This window comes from Terrapene carolina, unplaced genomic scaffold (assembly GCF_002925995.2).
Source record: "Terrapene carolina triunguis isolate 2854851 unplaced genomic scaffold, T_m_triunguis-2.0 Scaffold111, whole genome shotgun sequence".
In the NCBI taxonomy this organism is placed as follows: Eukaryota; Metazoa; Chordata; order Testudines; family Emydidae; genus Terrapene; species Terrapene triunguis.
Window position 1 is genome coordinate 8,421,118 of NW_020664462.1, and position 26,047 is coordinate 8,447,164.

The 26,047-nt window shown below is 44.7% G+C and overlaps 1 protein-coding gene across 1 annotated transcript in view; it reads left to right on the forward strand.

The window, feature by feature from the left end:
- CRHR2 (corticotropin releasing hormone receptor 2) overlaps nt 1–26,047 on the forward strand; it is a 102,458-nt gene that overhangs the window by 43,991 nt on the left and 32,420 nt on the right. Inside the window, exon 6 of the mRNA XM_029911613.1 lies at nt 21,519–21,604. Coding sequence (XP_029767473.1) covers nt 21,519–21,604 — 86 coding nt within the window. The remainder of the gene's footprint in view (nt 1–21,518; nt 21,605–26,047) is intronic.

Here is a 26,047-nt window from a genome sequence, read left to right on the forward strand (position 1 = left end):
TGTGGCAGCTCACCTCCACAGATGAGCAGTCATAATAGTCCCCTATCTGGATGGTTGCTTACTCAAAGCCTCAACTCGAGAAGAGGCACTTGAAGCTACCCAAAAGACAGAACAAAAATCACCTATGCAGAGACTAGAGTTCATCAAGCCTACCTTAACCCTTTGGAAGCTACAGCCTCTCTGCCCCAGCACAGATTCACCACCCTTGGCAACCTAATCGCTATAACGCTAGCCAGCCCACAGACATCGGTCAGGACCTGCCTCCAACTATTAGGCCGCATGTCAGCACGACATTTGTCAAGCATGCCAAACTACACATGCAATGCCTGCAAGGGTGGCTCAGGAGAGTATATATTCCACACAGACCTGTTTACCACCCGAATCTGGCAAGACTTAACCTGAAGGCATGGCTACTCCATGGTTCCAAGATAATAAAATGACCTGTTCAAAGAAGGTAAGGGACATTTTTTTAAACAGCAGAAGATCTACTTCACAGTATACCTATCTCCGCAAATGGAAGAAATTCCATACATGGTACCAGAATAGGCAAACAATAGCAACTACCTCTCTTTTATCAATGGTATTGGATTACATACTGGAACTCAAGAAACCTGGTTTCTCAATGAGCTCGATCAGAGTACACCTCGTGGCAATCATGGCGTTCCACCATGAAGTGGACAAGTTCTCAATCTTTGCCCACCCTACCACTAAATGCTTCCTCAAAAGTCTTTGTAACCTTTACCCTGAAATAAGAGCCCCTTATTTCCACCATAGGACCTCACTCTGGTGCTGTGATGCCTTACGGGGGCGCCTTTTGAACCACTAGAGAAGTGTTCACTTCTCCACCTTTTGATGAAGGTGGCCTTCCTCATCACTATCACATCCATCCGACAAGTAGGAGAGCAGGGGGCCCTCATGGCAAATCCCCCATACACAATATTTTTCAAAAACAAAGTTACCCTATGACCACACCCCAAGTTCCTACCTAAAATAGTTCCATCATTCCACTTGAATCAACACATCCATCTACTATCATTCTTCCCAAATCCTCACGGGAACAAGCAAGAAGCAATATTTCATACGCTGGACATCCGAAAGGTGCTAGCGTTTGACATTGAAAGGACAGAGTCTTTCAGAAAGTCACCAAAGTTATTTCTTTCCATCACAGAACAATCTAAGGGAGACGCCGCATCCAGACAAAGGCTGTCGAAATGGATCTCCAGCTGCATTGACTTTTGCTATCGCCATCAATAGCTGCAACCCCCACCAGGGACCCACAGACGCTCCACCAGAGCTCTCTCTACATCGATAGCTTTCCTCAACAATGTGCCCATTGTGGACATCTTGCAGAGCAGCAACTTGGGCGTCAACCCATATGTTCACACAGTACTATGCCGTAGAGCAGCGCTCAACATCACACGCTGTACTGGGACTTGTGGTTTTATCATCTGCCATGACTGCAACTCCGAAACCCCTCCCTTCCACTGAGGGGCACTGCTCTACCGTCACCTAAAGTGGAGCACCCACAGGGACATCCCTTGAAGAAGAGAAGGTCACTCACCATGTGCAGTAACTGAAGTTCTTCGAGATGGCTGTCCCTATGGGTGCTCCACTACCCTCCATCCTCCCCTCTATTTCGGAGGGTTTTTTGCACCATAGACTCTGTGGTAAAGAAGGAACCAATGGGGGATTGGTCGCACAGCGCTATGTAACCGCCAGAGGCAGTGTGAGATGGGGACAGCACATGTGTGACCCAAACAGGCACCGCTACTACAAATTTGCTGTTTACAAGCTCAGGAGTGCAGATTCACCTAAAGTGGAGCACCCACAGGGACAACCATCTCACAGAACCTCAGTTACTGCACAGGGTGAGTGACCTTGTGCTGGTCGATAAGCCCCACGCTTAGTTAAAACCTATTGATGCTTCATGGGGAAACTTCAGGAAAACATCCTCTCTAGAACGAAGGATGCCAAAGGCTTGGAAGCAGATTCTCTTCTCCATCCTTTGCAGCACACTTATGGTACACAAGGGTCAAAAAGCAGGCAGATCCCCACCCCTCAGGATTCCCTTAGCTTGGGAGACCCTCCAACTGACGTAGAATGGGCATAGCTGAGCCCTACCCCACTGTGGTCTACAGACTTCCTCAGGGTAAACGGTAAGAGTAAGTGGCATGCTGGGGATCTGGATGGTGCATGGTTGGCATAGAACTGACCCCAGGATGTGTGAGCTGTAACCCGCTCTTTGGAGCCCCGCAGACAGTGGTCTCAGTGGAGAACCTAGCTCTGCCCTTTTCTCTTTTTCATTTAATTTTGCATTAAACCAACCTCTCCGTTGCCTAGCAGTTCAGCAGTTGCCGCGACTGTTTCCTCACCTGAAATCAGGAGAGTTAATTGCTGTGTTAATTATGAAGATACCGCAAACAGATTATTGTGTGTGTGCAGGAGAGTAAAAACTCTCTCAGCAGGAGGGGATAAACTCTCAATAACACAGAGCCTATTTTCTTGCAAATGTTCTTAGCCAAACAAATCAAGAGAATAGATATATGTTGCCAAGAAAGTCAGCAGAACTGATCTCTCAGTAAACCATTTACCACAAGGCAGAGGTAGCTCCTAAGCTGACTTGCTTGTGACTCTATAGTGGTGAGTCCTATTTAGACATCAGTAGTTAGAAGGTTTGCCAGACTATACGGTATTTTCATTTTGTACAGCATCACGTTGAGGCCTGAATCATGGGTCTGTTGTGGCCCCTTTACGCTGTATGTCAGTGGTCCCCAACCATTTTCGTCTGGCAGGTGCCAGACGACGAGCCACGGAGGACCGCGGTGGCGGACAAGCATCCGCCGAAATGCCGCCAACAAGAGGCAACGTCAATAGGCGTCGCCGCCGAAATGCCACCAACAAGCAGCATCATCCAGAGGCGGCATTTCGGCGGCGACACCTCTGGATGACGCTGCTTGTCGGCGGCATTTCGGCGGATGCTCGTCCGCCAGCCAGTACGCGGGCGCACTTAGACGCCCTGGCGGGCGCCATGGCACCCATGGGCACCACGTTGGGGACCCCTGCTGTATGTAAATAGGGTGATTACCTGTCCCTTATTTTAAGGGACTATCCCTTATTTCATTGGGGTGACCACCCGTCCCTTAGTTTAAGGGATGTCCCTTGACCATTTAAACATTAAATCGAAGCTTATAAGAATTGCTTTGTATAGTTGAGGGTAGTACAAATGTACACTTGAGAGAAAAAATACATGATATGCTAAGAGGAACGGTATTTCCCTAAAATGTCGCTTAAAATAAAGCATTGTCTCTTGTTTTTCATGTGGTTTTCTCTGAACTCCATCCAACAAAGGTGGTCACCCTAAGTGCCAAAGGGCTATAAATTGACTGTGGAATGCCCTGTGCGACATAGAGTGAGTGGAATAGCCCCTCGCATCCCTCAGCATGTTGGGGGCATAGCCAGGGAAGTGGAGATACAGCTAGACTGCCTACTTTTGTTGCCATAATAGTCCCTTGGTGGCCATTGCAGCTGGCTGAAATTTAGAACAGCCCTGAGACTGCTCTAAACTGAGCCAGAGGCCAGCCTGGCCACCATACAGACCATAAATCTGGGGAGCGCCACGCTAGATAGAGCTCAGGTATTCCTTCAAATTGGGTCCTTCTCATTGGCCTGCATTAGGGCTCTAATTAAGGCCCTGGTGAATACAACAGTAATTACGTTGTATAGCTCAGAAAGTTTGATACATTTTAGGAAATTAGGTGAGAAAAACTCGCCATCTTTGTTAATTATATAAGAGGCCACAGCTGCACCTTTGTTTGGTCGAGAGAGGAGGGCGCGTTGTCTTGGAACTTAAAATATATTTCTTAACACTCTTGCTAAATTAGTCCTCTGATTGCATAGTTGTGGTTTTTGTTTCTGAGTCTGCCTCATAAAATGCATACCCGTAAATTGTGCTAAAGCAACTAAATATACCGTCATTATATGATGTATATTGAAGTCAATTCAAGCGAATCACAGCCCAAACGTCATTTATCACTGCACCTTTAAAGGGACATTGTGAGAAGTGCTGAACTGACAGCACTGAAGACTGAAGTCCTCTATCTAAGTGGGTGCGGTACAGGTAATGGTAGGACAAGCTTCCTCACCAGTGTGCCAGAGTGCCTTTGCCCTGATACAGATAAGGATGAAAGCATGGCTCAGTCTCCATGCCTATTCAGTCTTGTCTTCGTGTGTGATGTGGATGCCTGGCCCCCTAAAAAGGGAAGAAAGACCACAATGAAGTTGTGCACACACCACCATTAACCTGTGTAACAGCTTTCAGTCATTACTGATGAGAGGTGGATTTGAACCAATGATGAGTTAAAGACTTTGGGTAAAATGTTCCTATGTGACTTAAAAGCCGAAGAGCTTGTCTATATGGGGAAATTTGCCAGCAGAACTATACCAGTATAATTATACTGCTATTATTGTATTGGTGTAAAATCACATAAACTGTACCGGGAAAATGCACTCTTATTCCCAAAGAAGAGTGTCCAAATGAGGTGTTACACTGGTATAACTATAATGCTATGATTATACTGGTACAGTCCTGCTGGTAAATTTCCGTGTAGATAAGCCCTAAAACCCATTTTCAAAAGAGATGTAGGCACTTAGGCTCCTAAGAGCATGTCTACACTACAGCTACTACACCAGCACCGCTATGGCACTGCAGCAATGCTACTGTAGCGCCATAGTGGAGACGCTTCTGACATCAATGGAAGGGGCTTTTCTGTTGATGTAGCTCATCCATCTCTGAGAGGCAGTAGCTAGATCTACCGAAGAATTCGAGCCGCATCTACGTTGGGGCTAAGGTCAACCTAATTATAGCACTTGGTGCAAAATTTTTCACAGCCCCATGTGATGTAGCTGGATCCATCTAATTTTTAAGTGTAGCCCAAACCAAGGTCATGTTGAAAGTCAATGGGACTTAGGCTCCTAATTCACATTGGGTACGTCTACACTGCAATAAAAGACCAGCTGCATGGTCAGCTGACTCGGGCTCATGGGCTGTGGGGTTAAAATTTGCAGTGTAGACATTCAGACTTGGGTTGCAGCCTGGCCTCTAGGACCCTGTGAGGTGGGAGGATCTCAAAGACTAGGCTCCAGCCTAAGCCTGAACATCTACTCTGCAAGTTTTAGTCCTGCAGCCCAAACCCTGTGAGCCCAATTCCATTGACCTCGACTTTGAGACTTGGTGCCGGCGTTTTTTTGGCTGCAGTATAGACATAGCCTTAGGCATTCTGAAATTTTTTTACCCTTTGGACCTGATTCCCCATTGTCCTGCACCATGTGCAATCAATCACACCAGTACAAAATGAATGCAAAGGGGGTGTGCAAATTGCTACCATTCTGATTTTGGATTCACCTTTACTGGTGTAAATAACTGCAGGGCAATAGAGAACAAAGTCATCTGAGTCTTGTTCCCGAGACAATGAGGTTTGATTCTTGAGTCTCAAGGCACTATGGTTCTGAATGCTGCATGAATCATGATTGCTTAACTGCTTTCTTTGTGGTTTTGGAAGCAATAGAAATGTTTTCATAAATTAAAAATTGGAAGATGGGATCCAGATTACTCTTTGCCAGCTGCTTTTTGTTTGGATCTCAGAGCCAAAGGAACCCATGAATATAAAATGCATAGCCTGTATCCTGTTCCCCGTAGCCTATCTCTTTATCTAGTAAATTACGAGAGAGAAATTGTAGTTCATCATATTTTATATTTCTTTTTTGTCCCTTGATGCATCCCAGTCCTGGCAAAATACCAAAAGATGCAGCCCTGCAAACGTGTTTGATACTCTGAAATTCAATTTCTTGAGGTGCTGTAAAATAGGGTTCTGCTAAATGTTTTCAGTTGGAATGTGTAGTACTAATCCCATTATTGCTGCTCGGACTAGCCTAGTCTGGTTTTAATCTAATGTCTCTGTCTGGGGTGGGGGCATGGCACAGGAGGCGAAGGGTTGAGAGTCCATGCCAACGCATCAAATTTCAACATGAATTTCCTGAGAAATAATAAGACTTTATTTGATACAGTGCCTTCCACCCAATCCATCTCAGAGGCGAGCCATCAAAAGGTTACAAGAATATTGTAATACACATGGCTAACCATCAGTAAATGAGCAGTGGATTCAATTGATTCAGCATCTGATGGTATTAACTAACTCCTGGACCAGGATTTGAATCACTCTGCAATATTTCTGGGAGCTAAGAGTTTGTTAACTTTCGGTATTTTAAACCACTAGACCTCAGAGCTCCCCTGCTGATTGGTTAATAACATTTAGACTGTTCAAAACGTGCTTTAGCTTTAACAGATTTTTTTTTTTTTATGATTGAGAATTAAGCAATTTCCTGGCCTGTGCATTTTGGACCTAATTGAAAATAATTCACAGGGATAAATTCACTACTGGTTTAAGTAGGTAGGGAGACGCGGGTTCTAGTCCCAGCTATGCCACTAATCATCTGTTTGGCTTTGGGCAAGTTACTTCACTGTTCTGTGCCTCAGTTTCCCCATTTGTAAAATGGGGTTAATGCTACAGACTTTCTTTTGTAAAGTGTTCTGAGATCTATGGATGCCCAGCACTAGAGGTGAGCTAAGTGTTGTTACATTTATGGAGGCAGGCTTGCGTACAGCAATGTGGAATTTGACCCTTGTTCTCCAGGGTTTGCTTGAGATAATTTAAATCCATTTTCAAGTGGTCTTAATGACTTATGGCTCTGCTATCAATTACTGTGTGCCATCTCACTTTGTCATAACATAAGAAGACAAGAGCAATATTAAATAGACTGTTTAATCGATGTACAGAGCAGTGTAGCAAATCCTCCATCATTTGGCATCTTTAAATTGAGCAGCGCAGATGTCTTTCTAAAAGAGACACTGTAGCTCAACCCCAAGCTACTGGCTTTGTTCAGGAATCAGAGTGAAATTCTGTGGTTTGTTATGCAGGTCAGACAAGATCATAATGGTCCTTTCTGGCCACAATCTATAACATTTCAGCACTGTGAAAAATAGTGATCCAATGAGCTTATTTCTCTACTAGTTTTTAGGGTTAGTACAGCACTGTTTAACGGAGATCCCAAATAGGTCAGAGTTTGTAGGAGAGAGCACAAAATACAATGAAACCTCTTAGATTAATCAGGCCCGATAAACCCTGACTGACGATAGAGCTAAAGCCAGGTAAGCAAAGCAGAGCTGATGGTTGTAATACCAAGGAATATTCTGCTGCAAGTCTAATGGGCTTAAATGACAAAGCAGCGTGGCATTGACAGACGTGCTACACACTAAGAAATTATGAACCTTCGAAAGATTTGGAGTAGTTTTGAATTCACGTAACCAGTTACCATTGTGTGACCAGCAGAACCCAGTTCCTCCACAGACTTGCTCTGTGACCTTTCGTTCATCACTTAGCTTCTCTCTGCCTCAGTTCCCATCTGTAAAACGGAGGTAAGGGCACTTATCTACCTCACAGCGGTTTTGTGAGGATAAATACATTAAAGATTGTGAGGTGCTCACAGGGCCGGCGCTTCCATTTAGGTGACCTAGGCGGTTGCCTAGGGCACCAGGATTTGGGGGGGGCGGCATTTTGCCACCCTTGGCGGCAATTTGGCAGCGGGGGGTCCTTCCGCGCTCCGGGTCTTCGGCGGCAATTCTGCGACGGGTCCTTCACTCGCTCCGGGACTTGCTGCCGAAGTGCCCCGAAGACCGGGAGCGCGGAAGGACCCCCGCCTAGGGCGCCAAAAACCCTGGTGCCACTCCTGGGAGTAGATGCTGTATGTGTTTTTGGGTGAAGCTGCAGTGGCAGGTTTGATTGAATTTTTAAAAACCATAATATTAAAATTAAGAGAAGAGGGAAAAGCATGTTTTAAAATTTTGGAATATATGTTCAGACAGTCATCCAAAAGGTCAGAGACTGACCCAAACTTGTTTTGATTTTTTTTTTTTTTGAGACTGCTACAATGAGCTCGAATTCTCATGCAAACAAACTTTCTTGCAAAATTTCTGGTGCTTCTGCCCCACCAATAAATCTCACCAAAAAGCCTCATGCTATTTTAGTACTTTCTGTCTGATCCTGGATGGATTCAGGAAGTGAATTTAAAAAAAAATTTCAGAACCTCCAAAAGTTTTAGTTCAATGATGATTCTAAAACTGGACAAAGGTTCTAGGAGGGAATGGGGGAGTTGTTTTAAATAACCTGGTTCTCCCATTCCCTATTGCCAGAGATACTGAAGAAGGAGTCACCAACTGACTTCCGGAAAGGGATCCTCCCATGTAGACAAGAATCTGCATCACATAAGCCTTCAACTGGAGTTTTCTAAATTAGTTCTTGGTAGGAAGCTTGTTCACTTCTCCTGTAGATGGTTTTGAACAACGCAACACCTCACTGCTGGCATACTGATCAGACCCATCCTCTTCCTATTCCAGAGATCTTGCTGTTTTAGACCCTGCATTTTATAGGTCTCCCTCTGTTTTAGATGTAGCAGCTATGCCAAGTACAAATGGCTGGGCTGCCCAGAGGATTCAGGGGGCCTGGGGTCTTCGGCGGCAGGTCCCGGGGTGGAAGGACCCCCCGCTGCGGGTCTTCAGGGCACTTTGGCGGCGGGTACCGGAGCGGAAGGACCCCCCGCCGCTGAATTGCCACCGAAGACCCGGAGTGGAAGAAGCTCCGGGGGCCTGGGCCCCACGAGAGTTTTCCGGGGCCCCTGGAGCGAGTGAAGGACCCCACTCCAGGGGCCCCAAAAACTCTCATGGGAGCCCCTGCAGGGCCTGGGGCAACTTGCCCCACTTGCCCCCTCCCCCCCCCCGGGTGGCCCTGACAAATAGAATCATTAAGTCAAGTAGAATAGTGAGTCAGAGCTGACAAGTTTTGTACTTTAAAGACTGGTCACAGCTGCTCCACTGGCAGAACAAGGGGCAGCGTTAGCCAGGTCTAAGAGAATGTCTTCACTGCACACCTAACCCTGGTTCTTACCCCAAACCCCTATAGCACCCACACAGAAAAACCTCTGGCCTGGTCTACACTTACCCCCCAATTCGAACTAAGGTACGCAACTTCAGCTACGTGAATAACGTAGCTGAAGTCGACATACCTTAGTTCGAACTTACCGCGGTTCAGACGCGGTCCACACGCGGCAGGCAGGCTCCCCCGTCGACTCCGCGGTACTCCTCTCGTTGAGCTGGAGTACCGCAGTCGACGGCGAGCACTTCCGGGATCGATTTATCCCGGCCAGACCAGACGCGATAAATCGAACCCGAAAGTTCGATTTCCAGCCATCGAACTACCGCGGTAGTGTAGACCTGGCCTCTGAGACGTGTTTGGAGGTGCTCTAAGCCAAGCTAGCTGATCCGGCAGGGAGTATAGGTTAGAACCTGGCCTCCAGTTTAACTCAGGCTGGAGGACACAGGCAAAAAATCCTCAAGTGCTGATAGTCATCTAATCCCTTCCCACAATTCCTCCCAAAGGACAGACAAGTTCAAATGCAACTGACACAATCAACTGATTCATAGATTCTAGGACTGGAAGGGACCTCGAGAGGTCATCGAGTCCAGTCCCCTGCCCGCATGGCAGGACCAAATACTGATAAAGAATCCTAGAGCGTCTCAGCACAAAGAACCCTGGGATATACCCCAGGCAACCATCGGTAAGTGCAGAAATGGTGAGCACGGTGGGGCCCTGCTGGGGCGATGATCACCCCAGGTGCCGATCACTCAGGTTAGCTGTGCAGTGAAGACATGCCTTAAATGTGAATTTCCCCCCAAGGATTGTTCCTAAGGCTCTCAAGCAGAGTTTTGATTCTAACTCAAAGGGAAGTGTGCCACCTACTGGACCATAAGTAACACTTCCTTAAGCATCTGCTCTGCAGTAGGTGTTCCATGGATGTCTCATAGGGTATGTCTACCTTCCAATTGGACACTTGCAGCAGGTCCGTGCCAGATGACTCAGGCTTGCAGGTTTTGGGTACAGGGGCTGTTTAATTGCAGTGTAGATGTTCAGGCTTGGGCTGCGAGGTGGGAGGGTCCCAGAACTCGGGCTTCAGCCATAGCCTAAATGTCTACACTGCAATTAAACAGCCCTATAGCCCGAGCCCTATGGGGTTTCTAATGGCAATGTAGACATGCCCTTAGTCTAACAGTGACCTGGCTTAGAGTTGCTTTGCTTGTGAAAGCATTGGGTCACCACACCAAGTGGTACAGCTGTCTGGTCAAACGGGGTCGGATAAAATAACAACCAAACCTCATAGCAAACCAGTTCAAAGACTGAAAACATTTGGTTAGATTTCCTTTCTGTCCCTCACCCAGCAGTAGCAAAAGTTCTTCTCCCAGAGTTAGAACTCAGTGACTATACACCTGTACAGCCCCATTGCTTTCTGGCTTCAGTGACACCTGAGTAGCCCCCTTGACTTCATTGTGGTTGCACAGGGATAGCTGACTGGCTCTGTCATTGGAACTGAATTCCGTTGATGGTGTATGAGCTAGACTAGAATCCAGCTCTCTTCTTTAACCACCCAGAGATTTCAGTGAAGACTACCATGTAGGGAGAGCTGGCTGGGAAGTGGTTTTCAAATCCTGTGAGTTATTAATTTTCAAATGATACCTCACAAGGTGTATTTTGTACAAATATTATTACAATAGAGTGTGGGGTATGAATACAGGGGTGCTTTCGGTCACATCTAGGTGCATACCACATACCCTGCAGAACCAATAGCAGTAAAAAGTTGTGCATGCTTACTTTAGTCACTATGGTAAGCAAATATGATTCTGAGCACAAGTCTATTAAAGTGGAAGGTGCCCTCTTTGTGCAGACTCATTTCCTAATAAAACCATGGTGCAAAATCTGTTACCTGCCTAGGCCATCACTATTAATGCATGTGGGGGGGGCGGGATGTGGATGTATATTAAGGGTTGATAACAACAGAGGGGCCAGTACATGCTTAATGGCAAATTCTCCCCTACAAAAATATTGGTCTTCGTCCCACCCCACTGTCTGCATAGAAGTCAGTTGCATTATGTATTTTAAGGCTTTGCAATTCTTGAACAAAAAGCATTACCAAGCTACAATGTAGTATATTAACTAATGGTATTTTTTGTATTAACTTTTGTACAGGCGTGTCACTGCTCCGAATGGATTGTGCAGTGCCTCTGAAGTCTCCTGTTTATATATTTTATAGGCAGGACACTATCAAAAAGGAATTTGTAATCTACTGCGTTTCTGTCACCACCTGCATGTTATGAAGCATTGGTGTGAGTCATTCCCTTTCCATTAATGTGCATTAAGGGCTCAGCTCAGTTACCAGCCTACCTCTTTGTTGAGACTTGAATATGAGGCAGACAAGCAAAATGAAAAACTAAAGAAAAATATTGATTCGGGACACTGCTGATGGGTGATGCACTACTAATGTAGTATCAGTAATGTTTTTGGGGATTCAGCAGTTCATATGTAAATAATGCACCAGAATAAACCCTGAGATAACAGCAGATATGTGTGGAGTGGAGGTAAATTTAGCTCTAAAGTGAGGGACAGTTGAACGGACCCAAACTCTGTCACAAATCTCAAACCCGAAGACTCAGAGGCCGAACAGGTTTGGTTAACTTTCCCCTACACGTTCCTCTCATGTCTCTGGGATTTGTGGTTAGGCCCAGGGCTGGAAGTGCTGAAATATCGCAAATAAGTGGTTCTTTTGGGATGGTTTTTCACTGCTTGAGACTAAGAAGCACTGGAGGGACCAAGTAGGAAATACAGTATAGCTGTGAATAATGGGATGAAATGAAGAAGATGAAAATTTAGGCTGAATAGCTGGAAGAGATGGTGTCTATTACATCGTGGAAACATCTGATCTGAGATTGTTTTTGCCCAATGAAGCTGACCACGGGGGTCTGATAAGTCCCTGTTTAAGCAATGGCGTGACCCAGGCAGGTTCTGGGTATGCTGTCCCACACCCAGTTTGACAGATGCACCTCCAGGCCAATCTGAAGCATCCCTGCCATTCCAGTCCAGCGTTTCTCATGGTCAGAGACAAGTGTGTATGTTCTGAAGCCTAGAATAAAAGTTTGGGAGGGTAAATGACGGTTTGTTCCGTTTATTCTATCCCCTAGCCAGTACCAGTGAAATTTTCCACTATATTCTCCAGAAATTGATCTAATCCAGTTTTAAATAATTTAAGCATTAGGGCTTGTTTCCCTAGGGAGATGATTCCACATCCTGCTAGAAGCCAAAAGGAGTCACTCTGATGCATGTAAGCTTTGAAAGGGGCACTCTTGTAATGAAAGAGCTCCATCTAATAATAATGTCAAAGCAATGTGGCAGGGCAATTAAAACGGGAATTAAGAAGCTGGCAGAATATTAGTTCAGTGAGGTCAAGATGACAGTATATAATGAGATGACTGCTTTGCATTCAGCTTGGGTTACTAAAATGGCAAAGAGCGGCAAATGGATTAATATTTAAATTTGATGCAAATGAAGAGATAGCAAGTATAGGGATTTTTTTATTAGATACATTATACAAATTATAGATGGGAAAAGATGTGTTTGAGGGCATCTAGTCAATGTGGCTGCCAGGATTGGATTGGCAGGGGGCAGGCAAGATGCTCTCATAGAGAGTTTAAATTCCTAATTTCTCCAGCAGGTAAGATAAAAATATGAGGTCTAAGTAGCTAAACTGTATAAAGAGGTGAAGGGAATCAAAGGAAGCCAAACCCTACCATAGACCAGTGGTTCTCAACCAGGGGTACATGTACCCCTGGGGGTATGCAGAGGTCTTTCAGGAGGTACATCAACTCATCTAGATATTTGCTTAGTTTTACAACAGGCTACATAAAAAGCACTAGCGAAGTCAGTACAAACTAACATTTCATACAGACAATGACTTGTTTATATTGCTCTATATACTATACACTGAAATGTAAGTACAATATTTATATTCCAACTAATTTATAATTATATGGCAAAAATGAGAACATAAGCAATTGTTCAGTACTAGTGCGCTGTGACACTTGTATTTTTATGTCTGATTTTGTAAGAAAGTAGTTTTCAAGTGAGGTGAAACTTGGGGGTACGCCAACATATCAGACTCCTGAAAGGGGTACAGAAGTCTGGAAAGGTTGAGAGCCACTGCCATAGACAATGCCTTGAAGAAATTCATGCATTTCCCCTACTTTTATACCTCCTTGTTGGGTCTTCTGTATTCAACCCTCAGCTAATTCCTCCTCAGGGTATTCTTCCACATGGGGTCCTGATAAGACATTCAACCCTCCTTTTTGACCTGATGTACCATCTTCACAGAGTCACAGAGGGAAATCCCAGCCCAACTGAAGTGAGTAGCAGAATTCCCATTCGCTTCAGTGGGGTCAAGATTTCACCCGTAGATTTTAAGGCCAGAAGGGACCATTGTGATCATCTAGTCTGACCTCTGGCGTAACACAGGCCATGCAATTTTGGCCAGCGATTGCTGAATTGAAACCAGTAACTTTGGTTGAACTCAACATATCTTTTAGGAGGACCTCCAGTCTTGAATTAAGCCCTGATTTAGAAAAAGCATCCATATGCAGGAGAACACATTAAAGATAAGGGGACTTAAATACATGCTTAAAGCTAAGTGTGTTCTTAAGTGTTTTCAAGTCAGTCCTGAAAGCACAATTCTTCCAAGAAGATCATGAATCAAAGTCTTCTCCTCAAAGTGACCGTATATTTTAAAAAGGAGACAAAGTTCAAGAATAATTTTCAAGCAGCAGGTGTCAGGGCTATGGAAGACTGAGGTCACATTTTCTGTCCTACCGAGTACAGTGATATTCCTATCCTAGAAACATTTTCAAAACAATGTTACGTTGAGTTTAGCATCTCATTCAAAGGGGAACTTGAAATGGGAGGTGGAGTTCCAAACCAGACCACTGTCGGGACCTATTCATTGTGGGCCCTATCGGACAATCTAACATCATCAGCCTGGGAAATAGGAGAGTGGATGTGGACAGGAAAGCTCACCCACAGGGAAAAAATACAGTGAGATATAGGAGCTAGTGAGGATGTGGAGAGATGCTTTAGCATGTCTGTGAGAGACTTTTCCCTTTTATTGGCTCAACTGATGCTTGGTCCAAGAAACCCCTTCCCAAGGGGGTTCAGGACAAATCAAGGTTAACAATAGCGCTGTGCAAAAAGGAAAGCTTTGGCCAGCAAAGTTAATGGTGGCCCCGAGACATTACTACAAGATATGGATTGAACCTTACTGCAGTAAGTTCTATTCAGCATCCCAAGAGGTGCCCCAACCCTCCCTTCCTTTCCAAGTGTAACTCATGTGCAACTGCCTGAAGTTACTGTTAACCATTGTCCTTCTGACCCCATGGCCCCAATCACTGGTATTGGCTGGCATCCAGTTGAATATCTAGACTCCTTCGCAGGTTCATAGTGAGATGCACCGCTGCCACTCTATCCCAGGAACTCCACTGTCACTTGCTTTAAGACACAGGTTGCTTAGTTGTTTGGCACAACATGCATCAGGCCACAAAGTCTGGAGAAGCAGATTTTGTGCAGAACAGAACCGCTTACACAGCCATGGGCTGCAACTCTAAGTCATTTGAATCACTGGGCTTTTTTTCTCTCTGATCCATGGCAGCTGCTTCAAGTCTTTAAAGCTCCTCTGACCTTCTCCCTCCCTTCCTCTTAAATTTTTGGCAAGGCCGTTTGCAAAGAAATGATCAATTTTTATTAAACTTCTACTGTGCCTCCCCTCAAGAATCACCAAATGCTTCCTGGTAATAGCTGCTTTGCAGCGATAAATAAAACATGTATTAATATCATATATTACCAATACTACTTACTACAAAGCAGCAAATTTGTGCCAAGTCACCAAACAAGTTTTGTATTAAAACATATGACACCAATACTCCTGGGACAGAGAAACAGCTGGAGATCCTGCTGTGAACCAGGAAAAGATATTAAACTGTGTGCCTAATATCCAAATATTGATTTCACCCCAAAGGGTTTCAAGGAAAAATGTTTGCAATTAAGCTATTTATAATAATTATTTCTGGGTAGAAAGGAGCTTGGGGGTTTGGAGGCATAAATGATTAGATGACAATGCACCAGAATGGATATCTACACCAAATAGACTATCAAGAATGGGAGGCTAGTGGGAGAAACACATGCAATTATAATATTACTGGAATGTGTAGGCACTGCAAGGAAATCATTCGTCTTCAGAAATCTTACGCTAAACCATTTTTTATCTCAGATAAGTTGAAACCTCAGTCACTATTATTATTTACATAGGGCCATAGGGGGATCTGGTATGTTACACGAGGTAGACAAGTTGCATAAGTAATATGTTGGCTTTTAATGTGTTGTTATATCTCCAACTGGCTGGAATAAAGCCCACTATATACCCACAGCTGATGGAGTTCTTCCTATAGTTCAAATGGCAGTGGGCTGCGCTAACAGTCCAGGGTTCTATCTCCACTGGTGTGTGTGCATGTCTGAGGCCACAAGTACATTTCACTGCGGGAGAACATCTTGTTTACAATGTCATCTGAAAGTGAGAACAGGCGTTCGCATGGCACTGTTGTAAATATCTAGCAACGCCGGCTACATGCCAGCGGCATTAAAGAGTCATATGTCCCTTCATGCTTCAACCACCCTTCCAGAGGACAGGCTGATAACAGGTTCTGCTCAATAATGATCCAAAGCAGTGCGGACCGACGCATGTTCATTTTCATCATCAAAGTCAGATGCCATCAGGATTTCTTTTGTGGTGGTTCAGGTTTTGTAGTTTCCGTATCGGATGTTGATCTTTTAAGACTTCTGAAAGCATTCCCCACACCTCGTCCCTCTCAGATTTTGGAAGGCTCTTCAGATTCTTAAACCTCAGGTCGAGTGCTGTAGCTCTCTTTGGAAATCTCACATTGTACCTTCTTTGCGTTTTGTCAAATCTGCAGGGAAAGTGTTCTTAAAACAAACAACATGTGCTGGGTCATCATCCGAGACTGCTATAACATGAAATATACGGCAGAATGTGTGTAAAAACTGCAGGAGACATACAATTCTCCTCCGAGGAGTTGAGTCACACATTTAATTAATGCATTTTTTTTAACGAGCGCCATTAGCATGGAAGCATGTCCTCTCTAATGGTGGCCAAAGCCTGAAGGAGCATACGAATGTTTAGCATATCTGGCACATAAATACTTTGCAATGTCGGCTACAAACATGCCATGCAAACGCCTGTTCTCACTTTCAGGTGACATTATAAATAAGAAGCGGCAAAATTATCTCCCATAAGGGTAGACAAACTTGTTTGTCTTAGCAATTAAGCATCCCCCAGATCCAGCACCCCAAGCCCCCTCCTGCACCGCAACCCCTTGCCCTGAGCCCCCTCCCACACTTTAACTCCCTCCCAGAGCCCGTGCCCCACACCCCCTTCCACATCCCAACACCCTGCCCCGAGCCCCCTCCTGCACCCAAATTCACTCCCAGATCCCACGCCCCAGCCCCCAAACTCCCTCCCTCTCAGTTAACTGGAATTTTTCACTTACCGGCACCCCCGATTCCCTTAACATGCTGGATAAAAAATCTTTTACTGTATTAGCTACCTTCCAGTCATCTGGTACAGAGGCTTGTTTCAACAATAGATTACATACTACAGTAAGTAGTTTGATATTTGAGTTCCTTCAGAACTCTTGGGTCAATACCATCTGGTCCTGGCAACATTACAGTTTAATTTATCAGTTTGTTGTAAAACCTCTTCTATTGACACATCAGTGTGGGACAGTACTACAGACTTGTCACCCAAAATGAATAGCTCTGATGTGGGAATCTCCCCCACGTTCTCTGCAGTGAAGACTGATACAAAGAATTCACTTCACTTCTCTGCAATGTCCTTGTCTTCTTTGAGAGCTCCTTCCAGGGGCATGGATCAGCATTCGCATCGCGCTCCCCGTCAGTACCCAGCCCGGGTCAGGGAAGCTAATGATCCAACCAGCAGACCAAATTTGGTGATGAATCCTAGTCGCGTGCCACCTGAGACACGTTGTGTATACACTAAGAAGAAGTGCTTCTTTAGCACCTTTGTTGTCCAGTGACCCCACTGTCTGTATGGCAGGCTTCCTGCTTCTGATGTACTTTAAACAATTCTTACAGTTAGTTTTGTGTCTTTAGCAAGTTGCTTCTCAAATTCTTTCTTCGCCTGCCTTATTATATTTAACCCGCCAGACTCTGTGCTCCTTTGAATTATCCTCACTAGGTTTTCACTTCCAAATTTTAAAAGATGCCTTTTGCCTCTCAAGGCATCCATTATTCCACTGTTTAGCCATGGTGGCATTCTTTTGGTCCTCTGTCTTTTCTAATTTGGGATATACATTTAGTTTGAGCCTCTTATGGTGTTTTTAAATAGTCCCCATGCTGCTTACAGGTATTTAACCCTTCTGATGGCTCCTTCTAATTTCCATCAAACAAACATCCTCATTTTTGCATTGTTCCCTTTTTTAAAGTTAAATGTATTTCCCCCCCCCTACATGGATGATAAATTTAATACATTATGGTCGCTATTACCAAGCGGTTCAGCTATATTCACCTCTTGGACCAGATCCTGTGCTCTACTAAGGACTAAACCAAGAATTGCCTCACCTCTGGTGGGTTCCAGGACTAGCTGCACCAAGAAGCAGTCATTATCGGTGTCTAGAAATTTTATCTCTGTATTATGACCTGAGGTGACATTTACCCAGTCAATATGAGGGTACTTGAAATCACCCATTATTGTTGTGCTTTCTGCTTTTGTGGCCCCCTCTAATCTCCTTGAGCATGTCACAATCATTGTTACCATGCTGGTCAGGTGTTCAGTAGTATATTCCTACGGCTATACTCTTTTTATTCAAATATGGAATTTCTTCCTGTAGAAATTCTATGATACGGTTTGTTTCATTTAAGAGTTTTACCTCATTTGACTCTTTGCTTTCTTTTACATATAGTGCCATTCCAGCACCAGCGTGAGCTACTCTCATTCCCATACATTTCATACTTTGGTATTACCATTTCCCACTGGTTATCCTCATACCTTCAAGTTTCCATGATGCCTATTATGTCAAAATCCTCATTTAATGCCAGGCACTCCTGTTCACCCATCTTAGTATTTAGACTTCTTACATTCGTATATAAGCACTTTGTACATTTTGTCACTACTCAATTGCTTGCCTTATTGTGTTGTTTTTTATGAGAGACTCTGATGTGCTGAATGAAATGAAGGAGCTTCCTCTCTCCATGCCTCTTGTCGAGGCAGAGTGACTTTGTGTTTGGAAGCCGTTGTTTTTGGGGAGGTTTCAAGTGTCACCCAGGCGCGTATGGCCTTCTATGTGAGGGAAGTACAGTATCAGACAGCCACTATATCACTGTTGCAGGGCATTTCTGAAAAGAATTCCCACCATTCTTATTCCTTATTGTTCCAGTTTATCACAAAGCCTTATATTGACAGTACTAAACTTTAAAATACTTATGTATAAAATGGCCTACATAAGAGGCAGTATCATTCCCCCACCACGTTGTGTGGTTCAATTGGTTGTAGCCATGTTGGTCCCAGGATATTAGAGGGAAAAGATGGATGAGGTAATATCTTTTATTGGATCAGCTTCTGTTGGTGAGAGAGACAAGCCCTATAGCCGAAGAAGAGCTCTGTGTGGCTCGAAAGCTTGTCTCTCTCACCAACTGAAGTTGGTCCAATCAAAGGCATTACCTCACCCACCTTGCCCCCCTTGTGTGAGACATTTTGATTTGTGGCTATAGCAGATCAGGGTTAAAGATGCAAAATGCTACAGGCAGGCATACATTGTTAATGTGTTACCAATAGGGAAAGAAACATGCCCACCCCAGTCAACACCAACTAGAGATTATATCCTCTGTGGTAGTTTGTTTTCTTTCATTTGTGAAAGTTAATATTGGGGCTGATTTGGATTCTGTGCCAACTATAAGTTGGTTACACAGTAGAATCCCTCACAATTCATTTCAGAACTTCCAAATAGGATGGTAAGAAGAAGGAGCATGAATGAATTATGAGATCTCAAGCTACTAACTGTGCTTGGGTAGTGATGCAGGATTCGTAATTTGGTATTGCATTTCATAGAATCATAGAACTGGAAGGGACCTCCAGAGGTCATCTAGTCCAGTACCCTGCACACGTGGCAGGACTAAGTATTATCCAGACCACCCCTGACAGGTGTTTGTTCAACCTGCTCTTAAAAATCCCCAATGATGGAGATTTCACTATCTTCTTAGGCAATTTATTCCAGTGCTTAACCACCCTGACAATTAGGAAGTTTTTCCTAATGTCCAGCCTAAACCTCCCTTGCTGCAATTTAAGCCCATTGCTTCTTGTCCTATCCTCAGAGGTTAAGAAAAACAATTTTTCTCCTTCCTCCTTGTAACAACCGTTTATGTACTTGAAAACTGTTATCATGTCCCCTCTCAGTCTTCTCTTCTCCAGACTAAACAAACCCAGTTTTTTCAATCTTCCCTCAAAGGTCATGTTTTCTTGACCTTTAATCATTTTTGTTGCTCTTCTCTGGATTTTCTCCAATTTGTCCACATCTTTCCTGAAACGTGGCACCCAGAACTGGACACAATACTCCAGTTTCTGAAAGTCTGTCTAATTTCTGCATGAATAACCTATGCAATAATAGTAATCAATACTAATTTATTTATTTAGCATGTGCATAGTCATCTCGCCAAGCGATGGCATCTTCAGTGGCGTGATGCAGTTCTTCTAGGCCACCGCTGAACCTAGTTAGCAGGCATTCCTCGACAATGTAGGTGCCTGAGGTTAGACATCCAAATCCATATTTAGGCACCTAAGTAAATACCTAGTAAGTAAGTGGCCAGATTTTTCAGAGGTGCTGAGCACCTATAGCTCCTATTGAAGTTACTGGACTTGTAAACATCCACAAAACTACCTTGTCGTCCTTTAAATCCCTTCATAAACCTCTCCTTTGCTGTGATGCCTACAAAAAACTGGGCGATGGTTAGGCAGCTGGTGTGCTGAGATCACTGCCCACGATGCTGACAAGGACTGTCTCATTGTTTCCTTGTGCTCCCTCGTCTGTCTGTCTGTATCCATCCGTTATCTCTTGTCTAATATTTGGGTCGCAGGCTGTCTGGGGCAGGGACTGTCATAGTCATAGAGTTTATGGCCAGAAGAGACCATCAGATCATGTAGTCTGACCTCCTGTGTTTCACAGGCCACAAACACCACCTGCCCACTAAACCCAACAATCAAAATTAGACCAAAGTAGTACACCCTGCAGGAGACTAAACTAGTGTGTGCCACATACAGGGAATAGGAGGGGTTCAGGTGCACCAATACCTGAGGCCCCTGCAATGGTAATGGAATTGATTAAGTAAGATAGACCCAGATGTTCCTGGTAAGCAACCTGTGCTCCATGCTGTATCGGAAGGTGAAACACACTCACCCACCCACCCCATCATGGTCACTGCCAATTTGAGCTTGTGGAAAATTCCTTCCTGACCCCACACATGGCGATCAGTTTGACCCTGAGCATGTGAGCAAGAAACCACCAGCCAAATACCTGAGAGAGAGAATTTTCGGTACCATCTCAGATCACCAGTCCACCCCACCCAGTGCCCCATCCCCAGCTGTGGCCATCTCTGATGCTTCAGAGGGTGCCTTTTTGTTCGGTGCTTGTATAACACCTAGCACAACTGGGTCCTGGTCCATCACTGAGGTTTCTAGCTACCACAACAATAACCACTGTCCATGAGGAGTGAATCCACTGAAGTCTGTGGAGTTGAACCAGCGTAAACTTGTATAAGTGAGATCGAAATCAGGAAAACTGTATTTTGTGGCTGGCTGAAAACTTTCTAAAGTGGAGCACTAGAAACGCTTTGCCTTGATATTTTGGGAAGATTTGCTGTTTAATATTTTACTTTTCAGGTACATCCTGTATGAGGTCACTGCAGCATTGTCCTTGGTCTCTTACTCTGAGTCCAAATACTGCAGTGCTTCCAGTTCCTTAATATGCATGGAAAATGTATATCGGGCCTGATTTCTAGGTGTTTCCAAATCTGCATCAAGCTCAGACATGATACTCCAGCAGAAAGCAGGCTTGTGAAGGGAAGGAGGAGTTTACAGCCTTAGAAAATAGCTCTGGAGCCTCCCATCCAGATTCCTGACTAGTTCCTGGCACCCCAGCTGGCTGGAATAGTTCCATTTGTCGGGGGTGAGGTGGGAGGGTTGGACCAGCATGGCCTCAGGAAGAATTCTTCGCCTCACAGTCGGTTTCACAAACCTCTTTTCAGATGGCACCTGCTTCCGCTGTCCAGACGTGACCAGACTCCATGCGCACTGATATGACGTGGGAAATCCCAGCCCCATTGAAGTCAGTGGCTAAACTCCCATTGACTTCAGTGGGATCAGGCTCATTGTAAATGACTATTGATGTCTCTTCTCTGTAGATCTCATTTTTTAACTCCAGTTTTAGCTCACTGATCTTTTTCCTTTCCCTTTTCCAGATAAATTTTGTATTTCTATTTAACATCGTTAGGATTTTAATGACAAAACTGAGAGCTTCAACCACTTCAGAAACAATACAATACAGGTAAGTTGGCCAGTGCTTTTCACAATTGTTATAAGAAATGTTCTGACCTTCTCTATGCAGTATGTACGCTGTGGGGTTTTTATTAATTAGATACCTAAAACGCTGCATACTCCACCGCTTGCCCTGACGTTGTTCTGCCTTTGTATTTTAGGATTGTACACCTAGGCTTGGTAAATGTATCGCCTTATACTTTAGGCATGCCCTGCTAGGGCACAATATCATTGTTCATAGGGCAGGTTATTTTCTGTTTTTTTTTTTAAAATGCATCTACAGAAATTTGCATACATTCTTGCACCCATTCCAATTATGTGCATGGATGAAATCAGGTACACCCACTGGAATTTATGTGCAGATAGATATGCGCTGTTGCATCTCCTAACCTGTTTACATGCTTCAGGGTGCTCATGTGCCTCTACTGTACATATGCAAAGGTACCTATTTCAGAATTTGGCCCAATGTCACTAGCTAGGTCAGTCTGGTGTAAAAGTGATACATCAAGAAGGCCACTTTTTCCTCTCCAGTAAAATATGATTGGTTCATGGGAGGAGAGCATTTAACTACCGGTTTCAAAACATATTACAATAGCTATACAAACAACATTTTTCTGTAATCCACTACACTGATGGCTAGAATATTTATGGATCTTAGTTGACTGATGAGTGTAGAAATGTGCAACCTGTACCAAATTGCCTCTCCGCTTATGCACACAATTTTGTGGGTGCATGTAATAATACTTTGACTGCCAAATAAATAGTTGATGTGCAGGCACAAATTTGGATCCCTTTTCTGCATTCCTAAATTCCCAGCGAAGGCAGTAGGCATTTGAGGGAAACAAGGAGTACAGGATTGGGTCATAGACTTGAGCCCACGGATCAAGTAGGTAGACACAGAGATGTTTCTGTTCATGCCCACAGATTACTGTACATCCAAATACAGGGAGCAATGTAGAGGCCGTAAGCACCTTGCAGGAAATGCTGACTTGAACGCCTTGTAAGACTGGACCTTTAGAGTACAGAGTGAGATCTTGTGTGGTTATGCAGATCTCCCAAGCTCTGCAGGGGTTTTATGGCAGGCACAACTGGGACTCCCAAAGTCACCTGTCACTGCTGTGTGAAATCTCAGGTTCCCAAGCTGAGCGCTGAACCCTGAAGTCTGCCCTGCTTGTGTCTTGAAAGGGAGCTTTGCCTAAGTAACGTGGCTTTGGTGTCTGGTCCACTGCTTTCCTTTTGCTTCTGTCCTTGAAACACGGTTTCAGGGTAAGCTGTGAGGTTAATGCACTGGCCTGATGCTCTTGCTTCGATTCCCCGCTGCACATTCACTGAGAAATGAAGCCCATGGTAGAAAAAAATTCCGTTCTCCCTGCTCATGCCTCATGCAATGGTTCCAAAACCAAAAGGGGGGAAAGACTGAGATCTCAGCTCCTTGCTCTCCCTGGGGTGAATGGTGGGGCATGTCAAAACATTCCCAGACCGCTTGAATAAGACGAGCTGGCTTTATCCCTGCACAAGTGATGATGATCAGATTTTTGTCACAAACAGTTTTCAAGAAGCTGCAAAGCTGCTTCTGCACACGGTGAATAAAAAAACATTTAAATTTCATGCAAGCCTCATGCAGTGCACCGGGGGTCCCTCAGGTTTCACCTAATCTTTTAAACTTCACAGTAGTAATGTCATGAAAGAATCTGCCCTTTTTAAACGGTTAGGCAGCTGTGGGTTGAGACCACTGCCTAGCGTGCTGACCAGCATTGTTTCCTTGTGCTCCCTGTCTGTCTGTCTGAAGAGAGAGAACTGGACTGAGATTCAAGAGACCTGGGTGCTATGCCTGGCCTGCTGGGTGACCTTGGACAAGTCACCTGGTCGCTTTGTGCCTCAGTTTCCCCATCTGTAAAATAGAGAGAATGATACTGCCTTTGTAAAGCACGTTGAGATTTACTGGTGACAAGCACTATGTAAGAGCTAGGTGCTATTATTATTATACGCCTGTTGTCTCTTTTCTTACACTTGGAACTTGGGGCCAGGGACTGTCTCTTTCTTCTGTGTTTGTACCGCACCCAGTGGGGTCCTGCCCCATGACTGGAGCTCCTACAGGCTACTGCAATACAAGTAATATCTAATAGTATTGCCCCAATAGTCACTTAAGCTTGAAGAATACCCCATATTCGTATTGTTTATTGATATTGTGGTAACTCCTAGAGGCCCTAGCCAGCTCTATTGTGCTAGATGCTGTACAAACATTCACCAAAGAGACAGCCCCTGTCCCAAAGTGCTTACAATCAAAGTATAAGATGATAAACAACCGGTGGATACAACAAACAGGCAGGAGCACAAGGTACCAGCGGGAGGATACTGGATGGGCACGCGAGCTGCCTGTACTGGAAGGAAATCACTCACTAGCCCAGAAAAGAATCTCAGGGTGTTCGCTGTGCTCAGGCTTCTAGCTAGTGCGACTGAGAAAGTGGGTCAGAGAGTGTCTAGAGAGAGAACGCAATGGAGGTAATGAATGTTTCCAGCTGACCCGCGTGTCACTGCAGAGCTGCGCTGGGTTCAGAATGCAGTGTTCGCTGGCAGGGATGGCCAGCATGATCAAAAGCCTTTCACAGAGCGCCGCCTCTTCCAAGTGTTTGTGGCCAGGAGTTTGAGTCACAACCGTTAGCAGCAGCAGCAGACAGAAAAGCCACATGGTATTTCATAACCTGGTGCGATGGCGGTTGTTCTTTCCCATTCCCCCTGCCCTCTGCTAACCTCTGCCCGCACTGCACTGCCAGTAATTGGGATAGACAGTTAACTCCTTGCCTGCCAGATCAGAGTAGGGGCTCAGCACCCTGTTACATGCAGGGATTTCTATTATTTCCCTTCCTTTTCACTGAGAAATGGCCATGGGTTATTCTTTATTTTCTTCTCCTTCTTTTTTCTTGTACATAATGACAAGCATTTCCTTGAGGTGATCATCTGCCTGTCCTCCTCTTACATGATTATCCTTTTGCCTTCTGTTTGTCTTCAGGGGGAGGAGGGATAGCTCAGTGGTTTGAGCATTGGCTTGCTAAACCCAGGGTTGTGAGTTCAATCCTTGAGGGGGCCACTTAGGGATCTGGGGCAAAATCAGTACTTGGTCCTGCTAGTGAAGGCAGGGGGCTGGACTCAATGACCTTTCAAGGTCCCTTCCAGTTCTAGGAGATAGAATATCTCTATTAATTATAGTTCATTTATGAGGACCTTAAAGACACATAGGAACGCCATGCTGGTTAAGTGCTAGTTTGACTCACAACAGCAAATAGAAGGATTTTACCTGTCTCCGGGCAGACAATAATCCATCATCTGTCCATATCAATTGGAATCCTAGGGCAAGATTAGACGTTAACCCATATTTTCAATCCATTGTTATCTAGCTTTCCCCAGTTTAGCCCAAATGTTCCTGAAATCAAAGAGTAGAAGGATGATTTTAATCCTTATTTCAGGAATTTTAGGGATATGGGGGCCAAATTCCTCCCTGGCGTAGAGGAGGTGAGAGGAAAAATGGTCTTGTGATTAAGGCGCTAGACTGGGGCTTCCTAGCTGTGCTGGGCAAGTCACTTAATCTCTCCATGCCTCAGTCTCCCCACTGTTAGGGGGGATAACACCAGCTCCCTTCCACTTAGGGGTGCTGTGAGGATAGATACATCAATAACAGTGAGGTGCTCGCATACCCATGCTAACAGGAGCTGTGTAAGGTAGTGTGCATAGCCAGCACTAGTCACCAATACAGGGCTTGTCTATATTACCCACTGGATCGACGGGCAGCGATCGATCCAGCCGGGGGCGATTTATCGCATCTAGTCTAGACCCGATAAATTGACCACTGAGCGCTCTCCTGTCGACTCCGGTATTCCACCAGGGCGAGAGGTGCAGGTGGAGTCGACGGGAGAGCGTCAGCCATAGACTTACCGCAGTGAAGACACCACGGTAAGTAGATCTAAGTATGTCAACTTCAACTACGTTATTCACGTAGCTGAAGTTGCGTAACTTAGATCGATTCCTCCCTCCCCCCAATGTAGACCAGGCCTGAGTTGTTTAAATACAGCATCTTACTCCTGAAGTCTGATAGGAAGAGACACCAGTCGCATATTGTTTTCAAAATCCCTATCAGCCGTGCAAATCCAATCTGGCTGTTAAATTTTCGCTCTGTAATCTCCCTTACTATTATAATTATAAATCAGTAATTTCTTGTTGCTTAATTAACTAGCAGACTGGAAATGACACACTAATCACAGTGCAAAATTGCTGGAATAGACTGACTGTAATTTGATCATGTCACAAAATCTCACCACCACAAATCATTTCACACCTTACTGCCAGCTTCCTTGAATATAAGACGGTTACTCACCGTTGTAACTGTTGTTCTTCGAGATGTGTTGCTCATATCCATTCCAGTTAGGTGTGTGCGCGCCGCGTGCACGATCGTCGGAAG